General features: G+C 46.5%; 10 protein-coding genes across 10 annotated transcripts; 4 read left to right on the top strand and 6 right to left on the bottom strand.

Annotated features, from left to right (window-relative positions):
- Positions 1–288: 288 nt before the first annotated feature.
- On the bottom strand, positions 289–948 carry LAJ45_10780 (uncharacterized protein; the record flags this gene model as incomplete). Its single annotated transcript, XM_046120295.1, has 1 exon — positions 289–948. The coding sequence occupies one exon, from the start codon at positions 946–948 to the stop codon at positions 289–291; it is 660 nt and encodes a 219-aa protein (XP_045966523.1).
- A 681-nt stretch (positions 949–1629) lies between these two features.
- LAJ45_10779 (uncharacterized protein) lies at positions 1630–3195 on the bottom strand (the record flags this gene model as incomplete). Its single annotated transcript, XM_046120294.1, has 2 exons — positions 1630–2440; positions 2495–3195. 2 exons carry the CDS (start codon positions 3193–3195, stop codon positions 1630–1632), a joined length of 1512 nt encoding a protein of 503 aa, XP_045966522.1.
- Positions 3196–6825: 3630 nt separating this feature from the next.
- On the bottom strand, positions 6826–8543 carry LAJ45_10778 (uncharacterized protein; the record flags this gene model as incomplete). Its single annotated transcript, XM_046120293.1, has 4 exons — positions 6826–7630; positions 7954–8042; positions 8107–8423; positions 8495–8543. The coding sequence occupies 4 exons, from the start codon at positions 8541–8543 to the stop codon at positions 6826–6828; spliced, it is 1260 nt and encodes a 419-aa protein (XP_045966521.1).
- A 1994-nt stretch (positions 8544–10537) lies between these two features.
- Positions 10538–11216, top strand: LAJ45_10777 (uncharacterized protein; the record flags this gene model as incomplete). The annotated part of the gene is made up of 2 exons (XM_046120292.1): positions 10538–10628; positions 10693–11216. 2 exons carry the CDS (start codon positions 10538–10540, stop codon positions 11214–11216), a joined length of 615 nt encoding a protein of 204 aa, XP_045966520.1.
- A 1429-nt stretch (positions 11217–12645) lies between these two features.
- Positions 12646–15117, top strand: LAJ45_10776 (uncharacterized protein; the record flags this gene model as incomplete). The annotated part of the gene is made up of 7 exons (XM_046120291.1): positions 12646–12823; positions 12880–12955; positions 13024–14117; positions 14186–14271; positions 14324–14443; positions 14494–14685; positions 14773–15117. 7 exons carry the CDS (start codon positions 12646–12648, stop codon positions 15115–15117), a joined length of 2091 nt encoding a protein of 696 aa, XP_045966519.1.
- A 1260-nt stretch (positions 15118–16377) lies between these two features.
- LAJ45_10775 (uncharacterized protein) lies at positions 16378–17283 on the bottom strand (the record flags this gene model as incomplete). The annotated part of the gene is made up of 1 exon (XM_046120290.1): positions 16378–17283. The coding sequence occupies one exon, from the start codon at positions 17281–17283 to the stop codon at positions 16378–16380; it is 906 nt and encodes a 301-aa protein (XP_045966518.1).
- Positions 17284–18174: 891 nt separating this feature from the next.
- LAJ45_10774 (uncharacterized protein) lies at positions 18175–19563 on the top strand (the record flags this gene model as incomplete). Its single annotated transcript, XM_046120289.1, has 3 exons — positions 18175–18495; positions 18559–18999; positions 19066–19563. The coding sequence occupies 3 exons, from the start codon at positions 18175–18177 to the stop codon at positions 19561–19563; spliced, it is 1260 nt and encodes a 419-aa protein (XP_045966517.1).
- Positions 19564–22505: 2942 nt separating this feature from the next.
- Positions 22506–23669, top strand: LAJ45_10773 (uncharacterized protein; the record flags this gene model as incomplete). Its single annotated transcript, XM_046120288.1, has 4 exons — positions 22506–22750; positions 22857–23094; positions 23158–23587; positions 23656–23669. The coding sequence occupies 4 exons, from the start codon at positions 22506–22508 to the stop codon at positions 23667–23669; spliced, it is 927 nt and encodes a 308-aa protein (XP_045966516.1).
- A 262-nt stretch (positions 23670–23931) lies between these two features.
- LAJ45_10772 (uncharacterized protein) lies at positions 23932–24255 on the bottom strand (the record flags this gene model as incomplete). Its single annotated transcript, XM_046120287.1, has 1 exon — positions 23932–24255. The coding sequence occupies one exon, from the start codon at positions 24253–24255 to the stop codon at positions 23932–23934; it is 324 nt and encodes a 107-aa protein (XP_045966515.1).
- Positions 24256–26381: 2126 nt separating this feature from the next.
- On the bottom strand, positions 26382–27278 carry LAJ45_10771 (uncharacterized protein; the record flags this gene model as incomplete). The annotated part of the gene is made up of 4 exons (XM_046120286.1): positions 26382–26464; positions 26514–26527; positions 26863–26938; positions 27128–27278. 4 exons carry the CDS (start codon positions 27276–27278, stop codon positions 26382–26384), a joined length of 324 nt encoding a protein of 107 aa, XP_045966514.1.
- Positions 27279–27784: the final 506 nt, after the last annotated feature.

The raw sequence follows: 27784 nt of genomic DNA, 5'->3' as shown, positions 1-27784 counted from the left end.
GGAAGCAATGGGTCTCTTTTTTTGTATAACGGGGTTTTAAACTGTACAAGCGACTGGAGTGGTTAAGTTGTTTCTTTTTTAGTTCACTGTAACGATATTACAAATAAAGTCATCAACGGCAAAAACAAGTTGAATGCTAGCTCGATTCCAGTTCTGAGTGCTAAGTCGTGAAGCTAAAACAACCTAACCAAAAGCTCTCCATCCAGCAGCACCCCGGCCCAGATGCCCACTCCATCCATGCCTACAACCTAGCTACAAATAACTCCCCTCCCCTCATCCCCAATCCCCTCACGCCCACATCCCCCGCACCAACCCCACCACAACCCCCGCCGCCGCCACAACCCCATCCACAACTCTAACATCCGCCTTCACCCTCGCCGCCGCCTTCCCCACCGCCTCCCCCATGCCCACCATCCCCGCACACCCCAAACACACAACGCCCACATCCCCCCTCCTTAACAACCTCTCCGCCGCCTCCCCAATCCGCCTCTCCACCTCCTCTTTCGCAACCTCATGCAGCTGCACCGCCGTCAACCCCGTACTCTCCACTCCCGCAAACACGCCCTCCCCCGCACCCCCCAAAAACCTATGCACACCCGCGCCCAACAATTCCTCCCAGATCCTCCCCGTCGTCACAATCCCAAACTTCTGTCCCGGGCGCAGCAGATGCAGCGACGCCGTCACCGACGCCTCGAAAATCCCGACCACCGGGTTAGAGGTGTGCGACTTGAGTAGTGGCACGAGCGGGTGCTCGCTGTAGCAGCAAACAATAAAACCAGCGTAGTCGTCGAGGATCGGGAGGAGCAGTGGCAACGCGACGTCGGCGGACGTCTGGCAGTCGGCCGAGTCGTTGATGGACGGCGGGGCAGGCGCGGGCGCTGTGAAGGGTACGAAGACGACGTCGGGGGGCGTTATGGATGTGAGGAGTTGCACGATGGAGCCCGTCATGGAGGCGGTGGAGTTGGGGTTTATCACGAGGATCTTGATGGGCATTTTGGGCGGGCTAATTGGAGGTGAATTTTTTTTTGTGAATTGGGTGAAGAATATGCTAAAAACCTTGATACAAGACTGTGAGGTATTTAAACCACTTTTATGATGTCACGAGAATCCATAATCGTGGGTTAGGGTTGACTACAAATCCTGCAGGTAAAGTACTACCAAGAGTATTGATCGCACTTAGGTATAGTAGGTCTCAATTCATAGCAGCTTCAATCAAAAGATATCGTGCACACTCATATTGGGAATTAACAAAATAAATCCCATCTGGACTGTTGTTCATGAGGTTCATATATCAGATCGCAGAAAGCCAATGATCAACGGATCAAGAAAAAACCTCTAATTCAACACTGCTTGCCCACTATTATACCATGTAGAATAAACAACACCATAGAAGGTAAAAAGGGTTGTCAAACGCTCTAAAACGACATCAACATGCAACCTTCATCTAGTTGCACCAAAATGTCTAGTGAAATACACAAAACAACCCCAAAAATACCCATCATAGCGTTTAATAACAAAACCCCTTTGTAAAAATAGGAAATCATATACGCAGGAGTATTCCAGGCGTAGATGTCGAACCTCTTGAGCTGGCTTGACAATTCTAAAACCTATCATTTCCAATCCGATGTCTCAGTCCAACCAACTCCATTCGATTGCGATTCTTCCCGCATCCTGATCTCCAATGACATCGAAGGCAGCAGGACTCAAATCCAAATCATATTGTGCACAGACAGGGCATCTGTCAACTATTGTTACCGTAACACCGCCGCCCCCAGCTTGTCGTTTATATATGTCTATGCTACGATTTGGCGGTGGAGGGGTAATCATTGGCGGCGCTATTAGAGTTGCGCTTGATGAATCTTGCATGATGACTGGCGTTGGCAATATATGCCCACTCGGGGATCCTAGACGCGGCGATAGCTTCAAAGGCCTCTCCGGGCCTATTCCCAATTGCGACCTTATTCGCAACCTCCTGCTTTCTTTCTGACTCCTGCTTTCCAATAACTCGTTCCTGCTGCAAGTAGAATTGCCCGTATAAAATGTCCTCGTGGTTTCTGCTTCAGTCATGGCTCCTCTCTGAAGTAGCCGCCTTCTGGATCCGGATCCTGCAGCTTTCACCAATGCTCTACGACCACAATAAGGGTTATTGTTAGGATTTGCTATTCCTGTAGCGTCAAAAAGCACTCTACTCAAAGCTGCTACAAATTCTGCTTCTGAATTATCAGTACCACATGACCCAACACCGGGGGTATAAAATGTTCCTTCTCCGGAAAAACTACTTCCACCGCCAGCTCCGCCGGTAGATGAGGATGAGGTGGAGACTGAGGTGGAGCTCGGAGAAGATGATGTTGCTACCGTTGGTGAGCCCGTACTCGATATCGAAGAGGAAGACGCGGTTGAAGAAGAAGGGTTTACTGTACTGGAAGGGTTTGAGGACGTGCTAGATTCTGTCAGTACTTTTAATAGCTATCTACCTGAAAAGAGATGCTCATACCTTGGTGTCCCAGCACTAGTCGTCGCTTCACCCGCTCCATTTCTCGATTGGCTTCGCAGAGAAGTAGTGAGATCCCCATCAGCCTCAGTCAAAACTGTCAATTCAGAGTACATGGTGACTGTCACGACATCTCCATCGGTTTCAGTGACTGTAGTCGCTGCTCCATATACCGTTGTAGGTACAGTCACACCATCTGTTTCCGTGACGTAGTAAGTACTCCCTACCAGTGTCTTCTGCTGTATCTTATTATCTGAATTCGTAACGAAGGTTATAGCACCCAGAATTGTCACTATTTCACCGTCTGCTCCCGTGGTCCTTATCACAGTAACACCGCCTCCTCTCTGGGCAGTGGTTATGAAGCTTGAAATAACCGTTGTCAATATCAAGAGTCCATCACTCGTCAGAGTTCTTATTCTGGTCTGTGTCATACTAGTTTCTACCAGCTGCCCGAGTGCTCCCTCCGCCTGCCCAAGGTCCTTGGCATTTCTTAGACTGCCCCGAACACCCACACCACCTGTTACGCCACCAACCAATACTGTGGTTGCGGCTAAACCGGCAATATAATAGAAACTTTTGCGGCGAAAGCCCGCAATGTAGAGGGGTTTCGATTTTGTAGTTCCACCAAAGGTGTGAGAGGCCTGCCAGGATCGGAATGAAGCATTTGGACGGAGCTTGTCCCTGATCTCCTTGAGTCGGACCATCCTCTAGTGTATACTCGCAACGTATATTAGGTTACGGTCCTATTCGATAAGGTATGGAAATTTTTCGTTCGGTGGTAAGTTTGATGAATGTTGAGTTGCATCGATGTCTAGAGAGAACAGTGTTAATGATGGACCTTGAAATTACAGTAGAATATGATGACCAGAGGTCATAGAAGACACGTAGGAGTAGAAGAATTTTCGGTACAAGCCAAATTTCAATTTAAGGTCTCTAGCTCTAGCTACTAAATTCGCTATTAAATCTTCTATTCAGTGGTTTTTCCAACGTTTCTCGGGCATGGAACTGAGCTCGACTGAACCTGGATATATATATGCTGCAAATAACTCACCAGCTTATGCTCAGTCCGCGCCAATAATTCCTAGTGATATACAGAAGTATTTCACAGTTTAGATTCTCGATATTTTCTAAGTTGGCTCTTTAGACATCAATCCATTACATGAAATCTGACCATTTAATTTTCGATTTTAAACTCCTAGTATTCCTTCATATCAATTCGACTTGGTAAATACCAGCTGCAGTTAAAAAACAATGTGTCTTAGATGTACGCCAAAGCTTGGCATCTATCTAAATATGATTAGGCTATTCCCACGATGTCTCAGACCCACCCCGCGGGGCTTCCTGTACGTTCTCATCAGACAAACATGTATCTTTTTAATATATACCTATATTAAAATAGTCGAGAACTATATCGTACTCCTTACCTTACCTAGGTGTTTTGGTCCAAAACCGATTATGTCCGTATACTAAAGCATTCCTCTTCCCCCCACCATTTCTACATATTCCAATCATTGGCCTTCGGCCCAGCTGATCAGGTTCGGATTTTCCCAGGGTTCTTTCCGTCAATTTTTTTCTCATTCTGCAAAAACAATAGGACAGTTTCATATTTTCTCCGGTATAAATTTAGACTGATTACTTGAGTGTGTGCACTTCTACATGTCGAGTTAGATGCCGGGTGGTAGTTGAGTTATCAATACCTTAGGGCGGACTTTAATATTTCTAGCAGCAATGAGAAGTGTTATTCGGAAAGATTTAGTACACGATGGTGAATCTACCTCCACGAGGTCATGAAATTCACAAGAATTTCTTTTCACTCCAGCCACCTACTAGGAACCGGAGTAATATGATGTTCCCTCATTGGTGATATTACCGATTTACCCCACTATTGGAATTTTAACCATCTTTATCGCCGAAATCAATAAAAGGTTTCCAATTGGAATCTGAGTATAGCAAATGGTATTAATTCGGTTGTATATCATACACCACATATGTATATAACGAAAGTGCATTTGGTGTGACCTAAAGAAAGTTAGCAAGTATGATTGTGATTAGAAAGGTATCTATGATACACGTACTTAAGATAATTCTTTTCCTTGAGGTAACATATGCAGTTAAACCACTTGGTTTCTTTGCAGCGATATCAGGACGTCAATTCCGCGACGAGTGAATGTTGAGACTGATTAGAATTAGTGAGCCAGGAGTTGCTGCAATGCGAAGTAATTCAATCACATGCTTACACGAGCACTAATGAACGTGAGGATACCCCGCTATGTTTGACTTTCAGCTTTGAGCCTTGAGAGTGGGTATTGTACTTGAATAATACGACCTAGTAATCCCACTGGGCGATCGAGCGCTCGAGTTGCAAGTTATTTCGATCTTGACACCAAAATATTAGTGAACTTTGAAACTTCGAAGCTGGGAATTACCGTATTTCTAATACAAAACTCTTTGTTGTTGTCACATACGTATACATCCAATTGATGTAATTCTGCAGCATCCGCCAAAGCGCACGCCCACCAGAGAGCGGATGAGGATTGCGAAAGTCAATGCGTGGCTTCTGCATCACGTGCGTGGTTTTATGAAGAACAGTTCAAAAATTTCCCTTGCGTCCCGGGCACTTTGTGAAGGACGTAAGCCCTAATGTGACTTTGGTTGCCGCCGTTCTAGCTCATGTACAGCTGTAAGACTAAGATTTGCCAAGAGAAATTGGCTTTTCTGTGAGTCTCAACGATAGAAGTGCTGATCAGCTGAAGACGCCCTTGGAATATATGGAAATACATGTATCCCGTGTTGACTATATGTACTTGCAAATTTACAATTAATTAATCGACTCTAGCTAGTAGGTGCTCACGGGGTCGGAGTAAGCAGAGTACATGCATATGTAAAAATCTAGACCAAGAGATTCACAGGTCATCACTCGACTAACTGCCATCTGAACAAGAATTAACGTTATTGGTGGAAAGTATGTACCTACATGAATGCAATCCTTGAGCTGATCCCCAGGGTTTTCGGAGCGTAGTGCCGGCTTCGACAACTCACGTCACTCAGAAGCTCCCTGGTATCGGGTTCACAGGTAGCACACCGATCGATCCACAATCAAACATGACCTGTCATTCAATTGCTACACTAGCTCTTTCAAAACCCTGCGCAAGTGTATAATTATCGTGCTACAGAATCTTCTCGGAACTCCACGTCACAGCCTCCCAGTCAATAAAATCAACACTTCACTAAGTTTGGACCCCGCTCTCTTGTGCACAAAAACGCGCGCACGCAGTTGCGGGTAGATGTCTCAACTGCATAACTCTCGTTTCACCAACCAAAGTATCAGATTGTTAGCTCTGGTGATGCTCACATGGCGTCATAAGACCAGACCGTCCCGACTTTTCAGCTCGGATTGACCCGAAACCCATGGAGGCCAAGACGACTCATTGAGACGACCTGAGACCTTCCAGCGAAGCTTGGTTTCTCATACACAGGTACACGAACGGACAGCCGCCGTACTAGAAGCGTGCCAGCAACAAAACAGTAAGGAGTAATTTATCTGGGTAAGAACTCCGGTCCGGACAGATATTTTTCAAGCGGTTAAGTTCAGGTGCAAAAATCGGCTGAAAGCGGCGCGCAGTGGGATCTACTGTGTATCCTTACGCAACTGCACGCGCACTGCTGGGATGTACTAGTGAGACGCCAATCATGTCAAGAATGGCATTCTTTAAATGGTTCCTTGCGTCTTTTGTTACTATTTAGATTATTTGTTTTTCCGCTTTGGTTATTGGACGGTTGGATTAACTAATAAATTTTTGGTTGTGCCAATGCTGGTAGCACAACAACAGCTAGGGTGTTACAGGACAGGTGTGGTGCAACATGAACCTTGCATGCGAAACGTGATTTGACTTGCGAGCTAGGCAGCTTTCATGCAGCAAACCGTAATTTGGAATTCCGGTACCGAGATAAGATAGGCACCGTACATACATCACGCAAGGCTAGCTGAGAGTGCTATATTTGTTACTTCATACAGCTGAGATGTTGCCTTGTATGGATGTATTCCAGCCTCTGGAATGAGCATTCATGATCGCGATAACTGACCAGGACATAGATTCAACAACTGGGGTCGGAACAATTAAATTACACAACAAAATCTCAGATGTTTTTGGTATTAACCATGCTGATTGGAAACAATCAGCCAAAATATGTTCATGCAAAAAGGAAAAGAGTAGATTGTCAACAAAAAAGTAAATCAATAAACAAATATTTCCATTTCGGAATTGTGTACCAACAGCCTCCCTTAAAGAAGAAGAAGAAGGAGAAGGAGAAAAAGAAAAAGAAAAAGAAAAGAGCTATGACCTCGGGGGGGAACCGTTTTCCTGGGATCCTAGTTCTCCAACCATTTTTTCGTCTGATGTTTTATCTAACGTTTCGAGAGAGGTATAAACCACCAATTTGCGTTTCCACCTCCGGCCTGTTACCGGATCCACACCTTCCTCCCAGGTGGTTTTCATGCCCGGAACTACAGGGTTGAACGGAGACCGCCTCTTCCCGGGCTTGTTCAGAGTTGGCGCAGATTCGAGTACTGGACTCACAGGGCAACTCCACGATATGCTTTGACGGGATATATCGTCTAAGGTTGGCGGTGGAAGTTCATCTAGGCTGTGTATTCGGAGATGCCTAAAACGTTTAGGTTGACGTTCGGCTGTGTTGCTTGAGGGGGGTGTAGGCGTCAAATCAACACCCGCGTGATAATCGGGATTATCTCCATATATCAAAGATTTCTTCTCCTCCTCCTTCCGCTCCTCCCCCAGCGGCATTACCACCGGAGCAGATAGTCGTTGTTCCCTTTCTCTTCGTCGTCTATTCTGCCACCTGAAGATACTCCGGACAACAACCGGCCCCAATACTATGGCCAAAAATATCCCAGTAGAACCTATCCCTGCATTGGTAAAGAAGTTTTGAACTTTCTCTATGCTCACGGGATCGCACGGTATGCTCCGTAACTTATCAAGGCGTGGGTATAAAGACATTCCGTTTTGAGGGAGGACGGCGGCGGTGACAGCTATCGGTAAAAGGGTGGAGAGGTAAATCTTTGCTTGGGTCGAGCCAGACATTCCGCATTCAAGGGATTCCGGGTACTTGATATGTGAATAACTACAAGTGCTTGATGTTAGTATATCTATCATAAATTCAAAGTGATATACATCAAGTGGCAAGATGTAGTGGCAAGATTCTTGATAGAATCGGATGAAGTTTGAATTTACATTACCTTTTGAGGAACGCGTAAGCGTTTGCATAAACGACGATGTCTGTCGGCGTATGGTTTAACTGTCAAGTATCAACGAGACAGTGCTTCGGAATGTGACGTTCGATTATGGTAGTTAGTTTGAGACTTGACTAGAAAACAGGCTAGAAAGAGTCTGTCTGTATTCTAGGGAAATGGCCACTCAAAAATATGAAGGGTTGCAAATGTGTACTGTTGCATGCGAGTCCTCGGGAAGAAGACAGGCGACATGACATTATTGTACTTATCTGCACAGAAGTCAAAGTCCATGTTTGTGGAACTCTAAAACACGTCCCCTTCAGCTGGTCTCATGCAATGGAAATCCAATTATGAGCCTCAAAGATACCCCACCAGCGGCCCCCACATTGGCCCTAATTTCTTTCTCCGTCTGCATGAGGCGCTCAGCCACAGACCTTGGAAGGAACGAATCAAGCAATTCCCAAGATTCAAGGACGCCATGATTGGGATTCGGGGACAAAGCTTCGTAGACGGCCTGCGTCAGTCTTTTCGCCGCTTCGCCGCTGGGAGATGGTGAAGGCGCAGCTGAGATTGGAACGTTGGAATTCATCTTGTTGTCCCTTTCTGACACTCCCAGCCGAATTTGGCCATTCTGTTTCAGGGGCGTCCTGGCCACTACCAAATTGGTACAGGGCGACGACGACTCTTCACTAAATTCTTATTCTGACTTTCCTAACACGGTGGCAATGAAAACAACTCGAGCAAGCAAAACTTACTCTTTTCAATAAAGAAAACTACCATCGGGTTAGCTATAGAAGTGGCCATGATCCTGTCTTGCGGAACGAAAGGCCATGGCTCCCTTTAAAGAACGAATCGCAGTCTAGGATCGACATCGAATGGAAGCTCTTTTTACATGTGAGGACCCCGTCCAGACCAGATCCCTGGAACAGAAATACTTCATTCTCAGCTGGATGTTTATCCATCCCGACTCAAGGTTTGTCTTTAGCATGAAAGAAAGACCGGGAATACCAGTACACATCCCAGCATTCGCGCAGATCTTAGCGAATGTGCTTTGGAGAATTGGTCAAGAACCAGCTGAAAACATTAGGACGTGGTTGTTATATCTGTTGTATAATACAAGTCCGTGCATGATCGAAGCACTCTGTCCTTGCTGTTGTTATTCTGTCGAGGCCGTTGCCAGTCGTCCCCATCAAACCCCGGCTACGACTCCCTGGTGCAGTTCATTTTCCGCGATGTGTGCCGCGACTAATTCCTAAAACCTTGAGCAGATCGGTATGAAGACAGCTGTTCTCGTAGGAGTTTCCATATGTGGGAAGTTAGTTATTTAGAGGTTCATCAAGATCGTCGCTTCAAGTACTAGTTATTAAGAGCTTTGAGACCGGGGATGCATAGGCATCATGTAGACTCCTGTCTGCTACGTCTCTGTCTGTTGTCTAGGGAGAGTAATAATATTAGTGATGCCGGTTTCTTTGTGCTGTAGAGTATTCACCGACTGTCACTGCATGGAAGCGATCACTCTTGCATTACCCCTCATTTCATATCCGTGGCACTGCAGATTTCAGAGCCGCAATTTGGTCCGCCCTCCCCGTCGTAACGTGCCACAAGAGAGCGGGCTGACGCCATGTGAACCAACGGGCGGTGACAAAACCAGGGAAATGAAGGAGACAAATTCTACAGTCGTTGTAAGAAAATGCATGTTGGTAGTACACGTGTATTAAACTTTTACTGCGCCTTTCATGGGCAGCAGCTGAGGGGAATAGACCGTTTCCAAGATTAAGACCGTCACCTATGATCACTCGAATTGGGGCTGAAGCGGACTCTGGCGCTGGCCCGCTATTTATTGCGCAAATTACTTCTAGTTCTATGCCCATGCTAAAACTAGACTAAGCTCTATACCTACAAGTAGCTATTAAATATTTGTCACGTAGGACTGTGGCTTTTCTCAGAGTAAGAATTGGCAGGAGGGCTGGGAACGAGCCTAAGCAAGATCATGTCTCGGGACTTAGTGAAAGAAGTGCTGAAGTGCCAGTGGTTATATTTTGCGACATAAATCACTCTCTTCAAGACCTGTTGGGGTAGGATGTACGCATGGGAGTTATGTAGATAATAAACTTTATTCAGGCCTCGTGAAAGTAATTCGAAGTTGGTTATAGAAATGTCAGTAGTCACCCTTTTCCTATTGGATTTTAAACACATGGCCGTCACCACATAGGGTTAGGGTTCCATGGTGCTTGTGTACTACGGAAATTCGTTAACCCTAATCTTATTTAGACCTCCCTTAAGTTACAAGTAGAGTACATGTAGTATTCTAACTTAGCCTTGTTTCGTTAAGGTATTGTTCCAGTTGACGTCGACAAACTGATGTTACTCTGAATTACCAAGTTTTTGTGGGAGATATGTATGATAATGATTTAGGCACTTTATGAGCCCGCATTTCAACATATTTAGTTAGAGATTCGGATTAACTCTAGCGTGTGTATCAATAACTTCTTGTAAAGTTTTTCTGAAACCCATTCGCGCTGTTCCTTCTTGTCGTCAACTACATGTACTACGGGTGCCGGGGTAAGTCTCCAGAACTGTGGTCGTGGTCGCAACAGACAACAGTTCTGGAGACTTACCCCGGCACCCGTAGTACATACATGTCTCTACGCCGGGGCAGCCTTGGCAAAACGTCGTCATGACGTAATTGGCGTTCTACTCCTTATATATTAACAGTTGAGCGAACATCTCATTTCTCGCAATCAATTCTTTAACTTTATTAAACTCCCTCCGTATACTTCTTAAGCTCTTATTGCAAAATGTCTTCGCTTCCAAACTCAGGGACCATGCTTCCTCCTGCGGTTCGTTACGCCAAGATAATTGGGACTGTAGGCTCTGGGGTCCTAGCTGGTAGGACTTCCACTGAAAGAAACAAAGCTAAGGTGATAAGTCTATACTAACCTTGTGGTTTTAGGACTTTACTATACGCATTCTCGTCATACAATTCCGTCTCTCCTCGAATCCTCTGTACCTACAGAGAAAATGGTCAAGAGTTTTAAGAAAATTAAAGAAACCACCGATCGACCGATGTTATACACGCTTCTTGCTTCCACATCATCCTTTGCATACGTGTCCTACTATCTATACTCGAACCCTCCGGACGTATCGGTAGCAAAGACCACGTTCTCCTCGAGTTCTTTCATACCCTCAACAACAACCGAGTATCCGCTTGGATATGAGTGGGCAATGTACGGTGCCTCGACTGTGCTGTTGGCAATTGTCATTCCATATAGTCAGATAATCTTAAAGAAAGCTAAATCGAGTTTACTGGCCGCTGCGGAATCAGTGGAGCAGAATGAGAAAAGAAAAATGGGGGTTCAAGTTGTGGATGACAGGAAAGTGAAGAGAGATTTGGAAGAGTGGAGTTCAAGGAGCACTTTTAGGGCTGGGTTAGCGGGCGCGGCAACGGTTATAGCAGTGTTTGCTTTGGCAGGTTAAGATTAAACTTCTAGCGATGTACATGTATGTAGGATTAGCTGCCAAATTGCTCGGTAAAGGTTTATGAAATGATATCCTTACAAAAGCTACTCTCGGCCAGTGTCACAACTGCAATATGAGAAGCTACTATCTTAAGCTGTCGATAAGGGAGTTTTTATTCAAGAGGTTAAGCCACAAGTCAGTAGACTGCATGTATGTGTGGACATTAGAGCAATTTATTGCCCGTAAGCTTTTATGATGTGAGGCTGGGATGCGAGGTCGGGCATAAACCATCACTCGAATATCTTGGCGTCGAGGATTGGATGTATTTCATGTTGCTAACTGGGTCGTCTAATAATTCTGTGCAGTTTGCCCGGGAGTGCTGAGCTGCGAACTGAATCTGGTGTGTGAGCAAACATCGAAGGCAACCTTCTCACTTTACCACCACCACCACCACCACCACGCACACCTATCAATATTTCAAAGCAATCAGCAAGTTTTTCAAAATACTCAACCAATAGATGGAGGAAAAAGGTTCAATCCTGGATGACGATCCCGTTTCTGATGATTCCACTCGTTTTTCATCATTTACCCCCATTATGTCGGTTCATGAAGCAGCCGGAGCTAAGCAAGGAAACTCCCTTCACGACAGATTCACTGCTCTCGCGTCCCCTCCATCTGGAAGTAGAAGAATAAAGTTGAAAATCACAACCAACAGTAAGTACTCTCATGATTTTATTTTCTGGCCTACAACACTGCCACTGGTAAGTCACCCTATAGAAGTCGTATTAATTATCTCAGATTTTGATTTTCTTTCGACTCGTCCTACGGAGTCTACGACTAGAAATCGCGAACAAAAGAATGGATCTTTGCTTGGAAACACCGACAACCACATTGGAGCATCCAACATGGGGTCGAGGGAGCTCCAGGACAAGCCAGAATCTGAACACGAGAACAAACCCCTTCAAGCATCAAATCTCCTGGCTCTTATAAACTTAATCCACTTGCATCCACATTTGATGCTTCAGCCAAGAAACAATTCAATTTTTTAAAATCCTTATCTGAGTTCACGCCCAATAAGAGTCAAATTAATCCTTTTACGTCTCCATTGGAGCATACACCAACCAAGGTTCAATTCAACCCATTTGCACCTCCATTTGATTTTACACCAATAAAAGTTCAAACTGAGACCACCTTCACAAGGACAAAAACTGGAACTGATACCGAAGGTAATACCCTCCTATTCCTCTCTATGAACGTCCTGTGAGAATAACCCATGAGATCTTGAAATATAGCGCATCTACACGGATACAAGTCTCCTATTAGTGATAGTCATACCAGTAAGATTAAAATAACAAGCCATTTCGACTTGGGAAAGGAAGTTTCAATTGTTCGATCTACTGGTGAAGAGAGCAACGAAGGCACGAAACTCAAAACTGACGAGGGAGCAATGTATGAGCGTTCTGCGAGGATGGAAGAAGGCAATAACTCTCCGAATACGGAATCCGAGGATTCAGATGAAAGCTTTGAGTTTGCACCTGAAATAGAGGAGGAAGAGGAGTTTGGAGATATTAAATTTAAGCAACTAGTTGAGGATCATTGGAGGCTTTCTCTGGAGGGAGAAACCAGTAAGTAAAACATTCATCTCTCCGTGTATCAAACAAAAGTTTTGACTGTGTGATAGGTATAAAAGACATGATTACAGATCCCGTGAAGAAATTTGACAGCCCTGGATTTAAAACGATTCCAGATACTATTAAGTCTAGATACCCCAAATGGCTACATTTCTAGCCACACTTGTTATCCGAGGAACTGCGGCTAGTCATAGTAATGATGCACCTTCATTGCCAATCTGGAGCGGGAAACCCAAAATCTGTACCAAACTCCAAACTATTCCCATCCAAAAAACTATTTCACCAGAGGTTAAACACATCGAGACGGGTTTATATCAAGGGTTACCGATAATCGACGTTATCACTAGGACGGGGGAATCCTTCGAGCGGTCTAGAACTTGTGTAGGTGTATCACCATCTAGCAAGGTTTCTAGTGCTCTCCACTTAAATGGACAAGCGGGAGAGGGTGCTCATGACCGTAACCTTGAGAAGGTCAAAGATTCTGCGGAAGAAACAAAAACCGAGCAGGTTTCGAGGTATCAGGATCATTCCAAGAAAAAGATTAACCTAGGTGTTTCCAGCAGAGATGATGAGATGATAATGTCGCAGCAGGATAGTAAAGAAATTTCGGTGGAGAACCTTACGACAAGTGATGATGGATTCTTTAGAGATTCTGAGACTGGTTTCGCTCAATCCACCCCGATCTCTCGACGTAGCTCCATGTCAAGCGAGGGAAGTATAACATTTTCTTTGAGAGAGGATTCTATATCCGGAAAAGAATCAGACAAAGCAGGAAAGGCTTTTTTTGAGGATGCGGAAAGATCAAGACGTTCACCAGGTCCCAGTCCAAGCCCTAAACGAGGGTTTAAGTTAAGTTCTTCGGCGGCTAGACCAGGATGTTTCGACCCATTCAAATTTGAACCAATAAGAGATGAAAATACCAATGATCCGAAGATTGTGACTGAAGGCTGGCTTAGTCAACTCTCTATTTCTTCGGAAAACGACAATATTATTCTCCCAACGAGTCGGCCTTCAGTACTTGCTCGCATACATTCCCGTGGGAGTGTTTGTGATGATGATGAGAGTGATTCTGATGGTGTTGCCCCTGGCGAATGGATCAAACCAATTGAGTTGATTAAGAAAGAACATCCCAAGCTCAAGACGGGAGATGAAGCGCCCATGAAAGATTCTTTTGGGGGATCCTTTAAAGGAACTATATTTAGCCGTGGCTTAAGAAGACCTGGACAATATGACGGTCCACGATCGCAGTCCACAACTCCACAAATCGGTTCCCAGTTCGACAAATCAAGTGAGAAAGAAAAGGAAATTGTTGCGTGGCGCGAGAAAGGCATGATCGGAACAACTATGGGAGACAAGGGGTTATCACCTCGCCCACTGAAGGTAAGCAGGAACAAAGGGATTTGGTACCCCAACGTCAAAGTGTTCTATTTGCATCGCCATATGTAAGTGCTCATCGATCTAGTTATCTTAGAAAAGGAAACTTACGTGAAATAGGGAAGGATCGGCGAAGACAATCCCAAGAATAAAAGCCATAAGATGCCAGCCATTCCATTGAGCGCTCACCGCGGGAGTTCTAGTCGTGGTTCGAGTCGTGGTTCGAGTCGTGGCGGTTCTGTTCGTTTCCTCTATCTCACTCGCGGTAATGATTTACTAACACCACAAAGACTATTAAATCGCAAAAAGAGTCCGTTATTAGTGATGTTTCAGCAAGATGGCAAAGATTCACCAACAAGCCCGGTTCGACCGCCCAAGAATCTTTGTGTCTCGTAGATAGCCGAGCACAGACTGTGCCAATTACTCCCGAAACAGCTCCGGAAAAAGTCCATGAAGCAAAGCAAGATCCCTTTGAAGCCAAAGTGCGTAAATTGTGTCCGCTGTTCCTCAATGGGCCATGTCACCAAGGTCAAAGTTGTCTAGATCTTCATCCTAACTACGATGAACAGAGTGGAACCTTCACGGACAAGCGATTTGCCACCAAACGATCGTTTTACCAAGAAGCGATGGTGAAAGAGGATCTCGATAGGAATACGGCGGAGGCATTGGAGGCACTCATTAAGGACTCGAGGGATGATGCGCAGAGAAAATCGCGCGAAATTCAGATTGGTGGGAAAGCAGGAAGGCTCAGGCCCGTTGGCCTTCAAGTTGCTAATGTTATTGTCAAAACAAACGCAAATGGCGAGAGGGAATGGACTGTTGAACAGCCAACAGTGAAGCAGTTTGAGGAGGAAGAACCAAAGATGGAGGCCGATGAGCACTTGCCCAGGAGACAAGGGAAACGTCGCTTTTAAAAGGCTAAATGGCACAGAAATAGTACATGGGGGCGATAAGTCCGATTCTTTGGAGTGATTCAATAGAATGATAGATGTTTGTACTTAAACGATCCCTTTACGCTATAGCACCGCAATCTTATGTTCATGTCTGTAAAAATTTACTGCTCGGTACTCCCCCAAAGAAAGAAATAGCATCAGCTGGTCAAAACAAACTAATGCCGGGGTTTTTCTCAGTATGTGAACTGTTTGAGTAAAGAACAGCTGTTGTGTCGATTAAAATAATGAATGTGTTAAAAATGAAAACTCAATGTGTTAATTTATGGCGGATGATATTTATGAACGGTCAAGTAGATTTGAATCCAAAGAGAACAAAGAACAAGCGGTATCTCAAAGATCAAGGTGGGTCAACCCTCCTCACCGGTTCAGTGGAGGTTCGAGGTAGTGGCTGTTGTACAGTTTGACCTTGGCTCCGACATAGGGTTAGGGTTTTTACTATTCCCAGCGCCAACCTAAAACTCAAGAAAGGGAGGGCCAATCCATAGAAGACCTACAGAATAGTTCATATGTAGTTTCTTGATCTTGATTCGCTGAGAAGTCTATATATCAAAGTAATTGTAGATTTGTTTTCGGACCATTGTACCGTTATGTCTAAACGCTCGTGCACTTTGTGCCTGGTAGCTCAGGAATCTTCTACTAGAACTCCTGGTTTTCTTCACTTCTCTAATTTGATTTTCCGTACTTCCGAACTATATATGCATCGGGGGGCATTAAATAGGTTTTATCATAAAGTGCTGTTATCATCCACCACCACCCCAGTACCCGCGAGAGGCGTTTTAGAACTTTGCGCACATGCAAAAAAGTGGTTCATGGATTATCACTCGGTGAGCTAGTGCATATTGGCTGACGTAAAGATACAAGTAAAAAGAACAAGAAAATGTACTATCCACCGCCAATATCCCGAGCTCCTGAAATTACTGTTTTCTGAGTGAGCTATTACTAATAGTTGTCTCTTTTGGTTATAGTGCCCTACATGGGGAGAGCTATTGTGACAGCTGGTGGGCGAGTAACTATAATGCTGGCGAGTAGCTATATAGTACCGCAAGTCATTATAAAGTCAGTGACAAGGAGTAGAATCAACCGACAACAGGAAAACCACATACGAACAAGGACATGACCAGGCCCACAAGACAAGCCTCTCCATGTTACAAGTATCCGCCCGAAACAAAGTACGAATAGCGGCAAAACCTATACGGCTTCGCCATCTCCTGACCGCAGCATTCAGGTCTTCCCCGACCCCCCTTCATCCCAATAATACTCTTCCAGCGGCCTCCACCCCGCGCCACCCAACGTCCCCTGCCCAACCAACCACGGGATCTTGGCCTTCAACTGCTCCAGCTGCATCTCGCGCGTGGTCCTCGGGCGATACAGATACTCGACCACTGAGGGTGGGAGCGCTACACCACCGGCTGAGGAGGGAGGTAGTTCTTCGGCCTTTGCATCCTCTTTTATATTCTCGTCGAGGACTTGGGATTTGTCTTTGGCTGGAGTTGTAATGGTGATAGTAATGGTGGTGGGTAGAGCAGGAGCTCTCTCCTTCTCGTCCTCCTCCTCTTCGCTATCCTCCTCGTCGCTCTCTTCCTCCTCGCTTTCCTGCTCCTCGCTGTCCTTCTCTACACTGTCCTCCTCCTCGGGAGATATAGGAAGCTCACATGCAGCTTCCCAGCGCTTATCCCATGCGGCAAGGACGGAGGTCATACGCTCCACACGGATACCCACGACCACACTCTGCCCGAGCGACTTTGGGCGGGGCTGCACCTGCGCCCGCACCTGCGCTACTGGTAGCGGGACCTCGATTCTGGGCGGGGGCCTAGTGGCGCTGCTAAAACCGGAGCCGGACAAGGATCCGATGCTGGGGAGTCTGATGTCGCTGCTGCCACGGGAGAGACGGCCGTCATCTTCGGGGGCGGGCTGCGGGGGTTGGGGGCGCTCATTGAGGTGTGGGGATTGGGGGTGCTGGTTTGAGGGTTGGCGGGTGGGGAACCAGAGGGTACCACGGGTGCCGGGGCGCGTGAATGTATTGGTGGGGACAACGACGGGGGATGGGCGAGGAGGTGCGTGGGGACTGCCTCCGGTGGGCTTGCGGTTGCGGGGGCCGCGGGTGCGGGTTCGTTGTGGGTGGTGCATTTTGGAGGCGTGGGGTGTCTTTATATGTGCGGGTTTTATATGTGGAATGTAGCTGAGGGGGCGGGTTGGTTGTGTTTTGTGTTGGGGATTTTTTGTTGTCCGGGTTAGGGTCATAGAATGTGGTTCGTGGCACACCGAGTGAGAATCGGTGATCGCACGTCGGTTGGGAAACGTCACGGGGCCTGCGCGAAACCCAATTCTGGCCTACTGTCTACATACACATTTATCTGCTATGTTGTAATTGTTCTAGAACACAGCCTGGTATCATACATGTAATTGCCGAAACATCTCACGAATACGCCCATATATGCACACTCTCCTCGACTGGAGAAACAAAATACATGTACGAATTCAGCCCGTTACAGTACCAATCACGTGACAGACTCTCCCCAACTCTGCCAAGGCCGCAAACTCACCGCGACCCTGCATGTGCTCTCTATAACGTCCTTTGTTAAGATCACAAAAGTCGTTGCAGTAGACTAGTGGCAATGACAAAGCCACGCACAAGATGTTTCCTTTTGGTGGGAAAGGGATATTCTAGAGTTGGATGTTGTTACTCATGTTATCTGGTATCTGTAGTAAAGCGGTAAGTGAGATCTTGCATGCTTACCGCCAATCACAGTGCTGATATCCCTTTTATAGATGAGAGTGGGGGACAAACCCCTGTTTTTGCATGTTACAGATGCAGAGAACTAAATTCTATCTGGGGAGGTGAGTGGGTGGGTTGGACCGGCGGGCCCTATATAAGCCATAACCCCTCACTCGACCCTTGGGAGGAGGAGGGAAGCTATTAGAGTAGGCCAGTCCCCAATTACAATCCAGTAGCAGTAGACATATACTACCTCTTCTCTTCCTCTAAGTACATCCAACTTTAACTTTAAAATCGCCATCATGGAAGCCAAAACCGAGCCCTACCTCACCTCCCACCCAGATGCTAACGGCTTCTTCGGCCCCTACGGCGGCAGCTTCATCCCCCCGCCCCTCCAGGCACAAATGGACGAGATCAAGACCCGCTACCTCGAGCTCCGCCAGGACCCGCAATTCATCGCCGAGCTCGACGAGATCCGCAGAAACTACCAAGGCCGCCCCACGCCGCTGCAGTACGCAAAACGCCTCAGCGAGAGCATTGGTGGCGGCGGAGAGACGGGTGTAGAGATATACCTCAAGCGTGAGGACCTGAATCATACGGGGGCGCATAAGCTGAACCACTGCGTAAGTATTTCTTGGCGGGCTTGATATACGGTCTGGAAGCTAATTGGGATATTTTTTTTGTAGATGGCCGAAGTACTCCTCGCCAAACACCTTAATAAGCGCAAAGTCATCGCCGAGACGGGCGCCGGCCAACACGGCGTCGCACTCGCCACGGCCGCCGCCTATTTCGGTCTCGAGTGCGAGATCCACATGGGTGCTGTGGACATGGCTAAGGAGCATCCTAATGTGACTCGGATGAAGATCCTTGGTGCGAAGGTCGTGCCTGTAACGGAGGGGCTCCAGACACTTAAGGAGGCAGTAGACAGTGCGTTTGGCGCGTATATGGCGGATCCGGTGACGGCCATGTACTGCATTGGTAGCGTGGTGGGCCCGCATCCGTTCCCCATGATGGTGAGGAACTTTCAGCAGGTGGTGGGCGAGGAGGCAAAGGAGCAGTTTTTGGAGAGGACGGGGACACTGCCAGATCATGTTGTGGCGTGCTGTGGCGGGGGATCGAATGCCATGGTGGGTATACCCTATATTTTATGTACTGTATTCCTGTAGGGGAGGGCTAATTATTATGCGGTGTAGGGTATCTTCTCCGTCTTCATCGACTCCCCCACCGTCAAGCTCCACGCCGTCGAGCCCCTCGGCCGCGGCCCCACCCTCGGCGACCACGCCGCCTCCCTTGCCTCCGGCTCCGAAGGAATCATGCACGGCTTCAACTCCATCATGCTGCAAACACCCCCCACCATCACATCCAGCGCACCCACCCCCGCGCCCGTGCACTCGATCGCAAGCGGGCTCGACTACCCCTCCGTCGGCCCTGAGCAGGCGTACCTACGCTCTATCGGACGCACCGAGGCGGGCTGCGGCGCAACGGACGAGGAGACCGTGCAGGCGTTTTTTGCGCTCAGTCGCACGGAGGGCATCATTCCGGCGCTGGAGAGCGCGCATGCGATTGCGTGGGCAATGAAGGTGGCGAAGGACGCGGTGGAGAGGGGGGAGAGGACGAGGGTATTGGTGAATGTGAGTGGGAGGGGGATAAGGATGTGGAGTATGTGGTCGAGCAGTACCCGCAGCTGGTGACGGTTGTGTGAGGGGGGGGGGGGGGTTCTGTGGGTTCTGGGGGGTGGTTATTTAGGGGGAAGGTAGGAAAGATATAATATTATTGTTTTATTTGATGAGGAAATGTTTTTTTGGTCGGTTTTGCAGAAGAGTCTTAACGAGAAAGTGGGATAGGTCAATGATTGATCATGCAACATACTGTGCCAGCGCCTAACGTTGCAACCAACCCACTCTTTGGAGTTTGCAACCGACTTTTCAGCCAACCGACTTTTCAGACTGTATTAACGAGTTACCTCTTTAAATAAACGTCGTTTGGCAGGTGAGGTTGTTTTGCTTATCGGTAAAAGACTTATATACTATGGACTCGGATGTGATCTCGCTATGGGCTTGGTAAAGGGTTTGGGTGTAGATTACTCAATGAATGCTACAGCCGCGGATCCAAAACTATTTTTCTTGACATGCAAATGTCAAACAGGGAATATTCATTGTGGCATAAAGTCATCTAATCTTTTCGTCGTCTGCGTATTTACTTTCGTCTCAATTACCTGCGTGAACGATTTGGTTTGGACGCGGGGGCCCACTATGAATCTCTCCAACCGTAGCTTCGCCGGTCCCGTGGTTGAAAAGTTGAAACGGGGAAACCGGTTATGGAGCCATGCTCCCAATCCAGAAAAACCTTGGAATTGGGGGAGTCAGGGGGCTTGCTTCTCAGCAGCAGCACTATAGAGTTTAACTAGGAAAAAAAAAAGGGGGGGGGGGGGGGGTTAAACTGCATATTTATTGAAATAGTATCTAGAAGATACCAAGACGAGGTCACTTAACTGAAAAGGCAGGCTGGGATGATCTTTTATCTTGGTCGATTTTTTGGTTTTCTAACTTGAAGAAATGCATGTAGCCAGAATAGCCAAATGACCTAAACCGTTTAATATTCACGAGTGACTCTAGATCTTAAGAGAACAAGTCAGAAATACAGCGATTGGTACGTTGTTACGCCGTTGAGGCATATATACGTAATCCTTAGAGTATATAGGTTTCAGACCGGAGTTGTATTCGTAGTGATGGTGAGCCTAGAATGACAGTGATTCTCTTGCTGGTAGGTCACGTACTCTTTTACAATGCTTTATAATCATTTCCTTCATATCCGTAAGTACGGTATCCACAGAATCTGGATTTTGGCGTTTCTCACGAACACTCTTTCAAGGATAGGTAGCTGGCTGAGAGCTGTTATACCATTACTCGGTCTGGAGGGTTAGTGGGCCCGCGGTACCGGTAGTCAGGACCGGAAATTTAAATGCTGCGTGCAATGTTCACACCCCAATTCGATCAGAGAGCCAAACAGGATTCACACTGAAAGTCTACTATGTTCTATGAGATTCTTCCAACCAGGTGTTTTTCCTGATCGCTGCATGCATAGACAGCCAGGGGAGGTATATTAAATCAAAAGTCATGTGCGATCGATTTACCCCGCGCTGCAGAACATCCGGAACGAAATGAATAATACAGACCCGCCCAGGCCAGCACGAGTGATAATCCATGACTGCTAGACGACTGCTTGGCTTGCTGCTGGCGGACCGATGAAAGGGGTATATTGCGGTCGTTTTAAGCTTATGCTTCCGTCCGTCCTTTTAGCCGTCGCTGTGCAGCTACGGTTCTAGCGTCTGCTCCTTTGGGCGCTTGGTCACCGACCTTTCTGTTCGTGCTACTAGTACTTTGGCCGTTGTTGGACATGTATCCCGTTTGGGGGACTACATACAAAACGTGGCTATTTTCCAAGGACGCATACATGTACCTACGCTGTAGCAATTACAAGCCTTTTCCCAGCAGTTGCTTCTTCGCTAGCTTAAACCAAGATAAACGAAGAGTTCTCTCCTGATGTCTGCCCCTAGCCACTCTATCGGAGAATATGCCCAGGCACCGCAAACAGAGCCAGAGAAACAAACGTACGAGAACCATATACTCCTATCCAGGATTCTTTCTGCTTTGCCGCCCTCAAGTCACAGTAAAGCAGTGTCAGATTGAGAGTCCGAGCGGGTCCACAGGTGGGGGAGGGGGATGTTATTTGTTGAGGCGCCTATTAGATAGACCAGCTTACCTTATACTATATTGACAGGTGCATTGGATCCTAGGTTCCTACGACTTGGGATTCTTTATCTCATACCAACGAGAAATCCTTACCGCCGTCAATCAATTTGCTTTTATGACCCGGGTCTTGGTATTCAAACCACGAGGGCTCCGCCTGCACGGTTTATTGCGCCTTCAGGCGATATATCTCCACGATAAAAAGCGAAATAAAATGTTAAAGGTATACCCTATACGCCGCTAGCTACAACAAAGCCGTCGCGCATACCATTCCAACTAATGCAGAAGGAACCTGCTAGTAGCTACATGTATCTGTTACACTGGACTAAAAACTCGGCTGGATCTTCCTCTCTCCAAGTCCGCTCCCGGATCCCCCTTTATATATAATCTGACACTCCCAGGACCGTTGAAATATATATTGCGGATCTCAGGCCCGGTGGACTGGGGTGTCCCCACAATCCATTCCGTTTCCAAGCGAATTTGATTGCGGTTCGTGGCCGAATAGGGAAGAATAGACTATTTAGCCGCCTGTGATCAACGGGGCAGAGATGTAAATCCTCCGAAACTAAATATCAACGTCCTGTTAATGCACGGAACGGGGTTCCTGAAGATGCGAAAATCCAACGACCGAGCAGTAATGTCAAAGTCTTGGTCGTACTACGTACTACACAAAGGCAAAAATTAAGAGGTCACGAGTGGATATTGCAAAGCTCTACTAGCTAGGGCCAGTAGAGAGGGGGTGGAGGAGCTGTGGTCAATATCTAAAACTTTACAATTTAAATGGAGTCGATCTCCCCTCCTTCTGGGACATAATTCTCCATCAATCCCTAACTACATTCACTCCCTCAGAATCGACTACACAGCGGTTCATCAAAAAAAAAAAAATGAGGTCTTTCATCACCGCCGTCCTTTTCGCCGGTGCTGCTTCGGCGCACACAATCTTCCAGCAGATCGGTATCAATGGAGTAATGCAGACACGATATGACTTTATGCGTCTGCCCACCTACGACGGGCCCATCACCGATGTCACAGCCACTGAGATGGCCTGCAACGGCGGTCCTAACCCTCTTGTTATGATCTCACCCAACGTTGCTACTGTTGCTGCTGGGTCTCAAATCACTCTGCAATGGTACGTATTAGTTATAGCTACTACTCAAACTTACAAACACTTAAAACTCCCCATATATATATAATATCTAGTAGTAATATAGAGTAATATATTAACATATATACAGGTCACACACTCTTGACACCGACCTCTCCACCGGCCTCGTCATCGATGCCTCCCACAACGGGCCCGTCCTTGTATACATGGCCAAGGTCTCCTCTGCCACCGGTGCCATCCCCAACTCTGGCTGGTTTAAGATCTACGAGGACGGTTACAGCAACGGCCAATGGGCCGTTGCCAAGCTCATTGCAAACCAGGGCAAAGTCACCGTTACAATCCCCTCCTGCATCGCCCCCGGCGACTACGTAAGCTGCCCGTTGCCCCTTACAAACATGCATAAAGAATCATTGAACTAACAAACCACGCAGCTCTTCCGTGGTGAACTGATCGCCCTGCACGCGGCGTCCAGCTACCCCGGTGCCCAGCTCTACATGGAGTGTGCACAGCTCCGCGTCACTGGCGGCGGTTCCACAACACCGGCTACCTACAACATTCCCGGTATCTATGCTGGCACTGACCCCGGGATCAAGTTCAACTTGTACACTACCCCGGTGTCGTACACTATCCCTGGACCGGCCGTTTTCTCGTGCAGTGGTGGAAGTACTACTCCTGCTTCTTCGTCAGCTGCGGCGGTGGTCTCCACCACTAAGACCACCACTACTGCTGCTGCGGCTACGACGACTGCTGCGAGCTCTGGGACTGCAGTTGCGCAGTGGGGTCAGTGCGGAGGGGCGACGTATACGGGATCGACTACTTGTGTGTCGGGATCGACTTGTGTCAAGTTGAATGACTACTACTGTGAGTTCACATATCTTCGGGAGTCTGTGCAGTTTGGTCATACGCTAATCGGACGTTTCTTATTGCAGCTCAATGCCAGTAAACGTGTCACAAGTGGTGTGTGGAAGGATTATGGATGTAAAAAGATGGACGTTGATGGATGGAGAAGTAGTAATAATATCAAAATAGCATTAAAAAGGAATAAAAATTTCATTCCCTGGCTTGTCCAATAGTTTCCTCTGCCTATAGACCACATAAAGAATAGCCCATAAATCCTTCAACAAATCGCGAATCAATGAGAAAAAGAAGAAAAATCAATAACCTGCGGCTACCCTCCAGTAGCTCTCGCAGTCACACTAGCAACATTAACGTTCCCTTTTCGCAGTCTTCTCCTTATAGTTCCAATTAAGATCCAATATCCCCGTCAGGCTAGTATTAAACCCCACAACCAGCTTCCGCAGATCCTCAGCATGTCCGTACCATATTTTCAACGTTTCATTTAGAGTTCTAATCTCGGTCTTTAGACTACGGTTCTCGCTCTTGAGTTTACTGACGTCGGCCTTGAGGCTATCATTCAGGCTCTGGAGGATACTGTTCTCAACCCTCAGTGCGTGCTCGTTGTTGGGAAGAGGAGGAGGGGGAGGAGGGATGCTGTAGGAGAGGCCGAAAGTGACACCTGGATGGTGCATTTGGTATTTATATGCGTCCGGGGATGGGGATGAGTTTCTGTCCATTTCTTTTTCTTGCGATTGTATCTTGGATGTTTATCCTGATGGTGAAAGTGATGATCTGGATTTCTGGGGGTTAGTAGTGGTGAGCTTTATAAACATTTCTTAGGTACTTCAGCTTCTTGTGTACCGTTAGATCATTGATCATTGTGTCCAGCTTGGTGGCGGATAATGTTGCGCTGTACAATGTAACTGGAAACGATTGCTGTTTATCAAACATCAGTGATCTTCAACGTGATCACGGAATGTAGGTCGCCTAATTTCGCTTAGATACTGATTGCGCCTGACATCGTGTAAGTGCAGAAACGCAGAGTTGCGCCTGATGTTTGTGTTTGTGCGTGTTTGATGCGCGGTGCCTAAAAAGACGGGTATGTGCAGAAGCAGCGATGATGTCATTCAGGGGTTGCTTTTTGATTGATTGGTGGCGTACCTATATGTGGAGTTCCGGTTTGCGAGTTTGGTGAGAAAGAGCTGTTTAGTTTCAGGCCTGTGATATGTGGCTCTCTGACGTGCGTACAGAGGGAGCTGCCGGTGTACGATGTTTGAAGCTAGAGGTGATGTCAGTAATCGTGCTTAACTCTCAGGTGCTCCTATGATCATTGAAGGTTTGCGAAAGCTTGGTGATAAGCTAGGTATGAAGACGGGATAAATCTTGAAGTGCTGGCTATTTATATTATGTGGGCTCGGCAGATAACTAGAGATGTTTGCTCCGTTGAGAAATCAATAGAGTTCTTGCTTGGTAGGGAAGGTTGTGGAAATATAGGACGGTCCGAATTGGATGTAGCGAAGGTACCTACTTAGCAAGCCATAATTAGTTCTGATCCGTTGGGGATGGGGATAAACGTGTTCTTCAATTCAGTCATATGGCTTGGAGCGATATGTGAAGAATGAAGGAGAAAGACCGATGAGAAAGAGATCAGATGATCGATTAGGTATGGACTCTTGCAACCTGTAACATCAAGTGGGATACGTGTAAAATTAACCATACAAACTAAAATCACCCGTTAGTATTGGTTTTAGGAGGCCAAGAATAATCAAGAGCTGTATATCCTAGAGACACATGTATATACGATAGCACGCGCACTGATGAAGCTGAAGTATCACACATTCCTGTTTCTATAGATACTTGTAGATTCGTGTTTTACTGGTATGGTGTACATACATATACTGCTTTAAAAGTAAAAAATGCTTCTACAAACAAATCAGCCCAATAAATTTCAACTTTCTGGATCTCATCGTACACATTTTGATGATGCAGTAGGTATATCTAACTACGCGAAATCAACTGAATATGATAAAAGTAAGAGGAGAATAAAATAGGTTAGGTATCCATATTAGTTTATTTCATGTTATCCCAAAGTCTGTGCCAAGAACAATCACAGCCTATCACTCGGCATATATACATACATGTATGTATCTGTCATCCCGTAATTTGAAAGAGATAGATTTTGTGATTGCGGCAGCGCTGCTCAACAAGTGGGGCTAGTTACATGTATTATTTAAACCATAAACCTGACACCACCTTGTCAATTACGTTCAGTCAAGCTTGTGACGGTTAATAAAAGACTTTTCTCTAAACTGAAATTTCTTAAGCCTCTATTGCTAATATTTATACGAGGACGTAATGCCATATTCCTAGGTCTATTGGCTTATTATTATAGAGTCAGTCGTGCTGAACGCGCGGGTAATAAAGAATTACAATTTTATCACCAATAATAAGAGAATGCTCTGCTCATGAAGCGCCCTGGTTGTTCGGCACTTAATTTATTTATCACCATTTCTGTTTGGCCCCCCGCTTGGATGTACATATTTCCATCATTTAAGTTTTAAGACCCCAAAATAGTCTCAATGAAAAGTTTAAAGGTCATTTACGATATCCACCAACCATAGGAGAAGCCTAGGGACAATTCTGCTTATTCAAGATTGAAGATTGGTATAACGTAATGTGATGTTGCCAAGGCCGTCAATGAGTTCTAGCTAAGCGAGATTATCCTTGCAAATGTTTTTTGTCACTCCATCTTCTTCTCCAATTCACCCCATGAAATATGAACAAAAAACTCAGGGTTGCCATACAATTGCAATTGTCACTACAAATTCAGAACAATGACTTCTTCAGAGACTACAAGCACGGACAGACATTCGTCCTTCTCGCCATGGTATGTAGCAATATCTAGAACCAGTCAGAAGACTCCCAAAATGAAAATTTCGCATCAGCTTACGAGGTAAAGGACAACTACAGTTGCACCTCGCTATGGCGGAACTCAATATGCCGGATCCCTTGCTGTCCCGTATGAAATTTCTTGAGAATTCTATTTTTCTACTGCAAAATCAATTTGCTATCCCGAATTTCTTGGGAATATTTGCTATCCCGTACAAGATTTGGTGAATCTTGGCCATCCGGCATAGCGAGGTGCGACTGTAATAGGATAGGCAGATATAAGCTCACCAAAAACCTTTTTTATCAACTTCAAGCTGGGCGATGTGATCCCAAAACAGCAATCGATGGGCAATGTTTTGAATATTGCGTCTGGATCAATCACTCAGCAGAGATAATGAGGTATTCTCGACTGATATTGGGCCCAACGATCTTCGGCAAGCTTTTGGGAACGTATCGTTTCGAGCTCTTCGAACTCCACAGTCTCCTCTTCCATGGGGTCTGTGGTCAGTTTGCTTTCTTCTTCAGCTACCCCCAGTTTTTATCACAGGCCAAAGCTCTACCCCGTTGGTCCCAACTTCTTGGGATAAACGCGGCGCATCTTCTCTCCCTTTTCATGGGATGATTCGGTGGATGGTAGAGGGAACTAGAAATCACAAGGGGGACAATTCCTGGTACCATCTGCATTTAAAGCCCCGGGGCTCTTCTTGAGAATTATGTTGTCGGTCTGGCGACTAGTGATTAGACTTTCCGAGCACCAGACTATTGAGATTGACATCTCAGGATGGCTCGACGCAGTGGTTGTCGTATGAAGAACCAATTGGTCCATATTAGCGTCACATAACCCACGACGTTCACCAATCTCGATGATGATATTTTCGAGGGCTTTCCCTCCGTTTTGAACAGTTCAGAGCACACGTGTGCTCCTGGCCCACGTATGTGGAGGTATTTCAAGGTATTCAGAAAAGGGGACTCAATTCTCTCCATGGTTCCACCACTTGGATCATTTCTAGTCAAAAGAATACACAGATGTGTATCACTCGGCGTAACCAAGATGTGTTTGGCCGAAAGAAATGGATCTTCGACTTCAACGCTGGTATTGAAAGGGCCAAATGAGTCAACTTTCCAACAGGGTTCCCGCCCCCAACTGGTATTGGCAGTATCCAAAACAGGTTTCCTTCTTAGCTGGTAAATTCGTTAAGATTACTTACTCAGAGCGTCGCCTGATATAATGAGCTTCCTCAATCGAGGATCCTCTCCCAGCGCCCCCAGAATTGCCTTCATAAGGCGAGTAGGTGGTTCAGCCCCGAAATCGAAATCTTGTGTTATCGTTCC

This window comes from Morchella importuna (assembly GCF_003444635.1).
Source record: "Morchella importuna strain M04M26 chromosome Unknown Morimp01GS050, whole genome shotgun sequence".
NCBI classification, from domain to species: Eukaryota; Fungi; Ascomycota; class Pezizomycetes; order Pezizales; family Morchellaceae; genus Morchella; species Morchella importuna.
The sequence above is the reverse complement of the archived record's forward strand: the minus strand, read 5'-3'. Positions and strand labels throughout refer to the sequence as shown.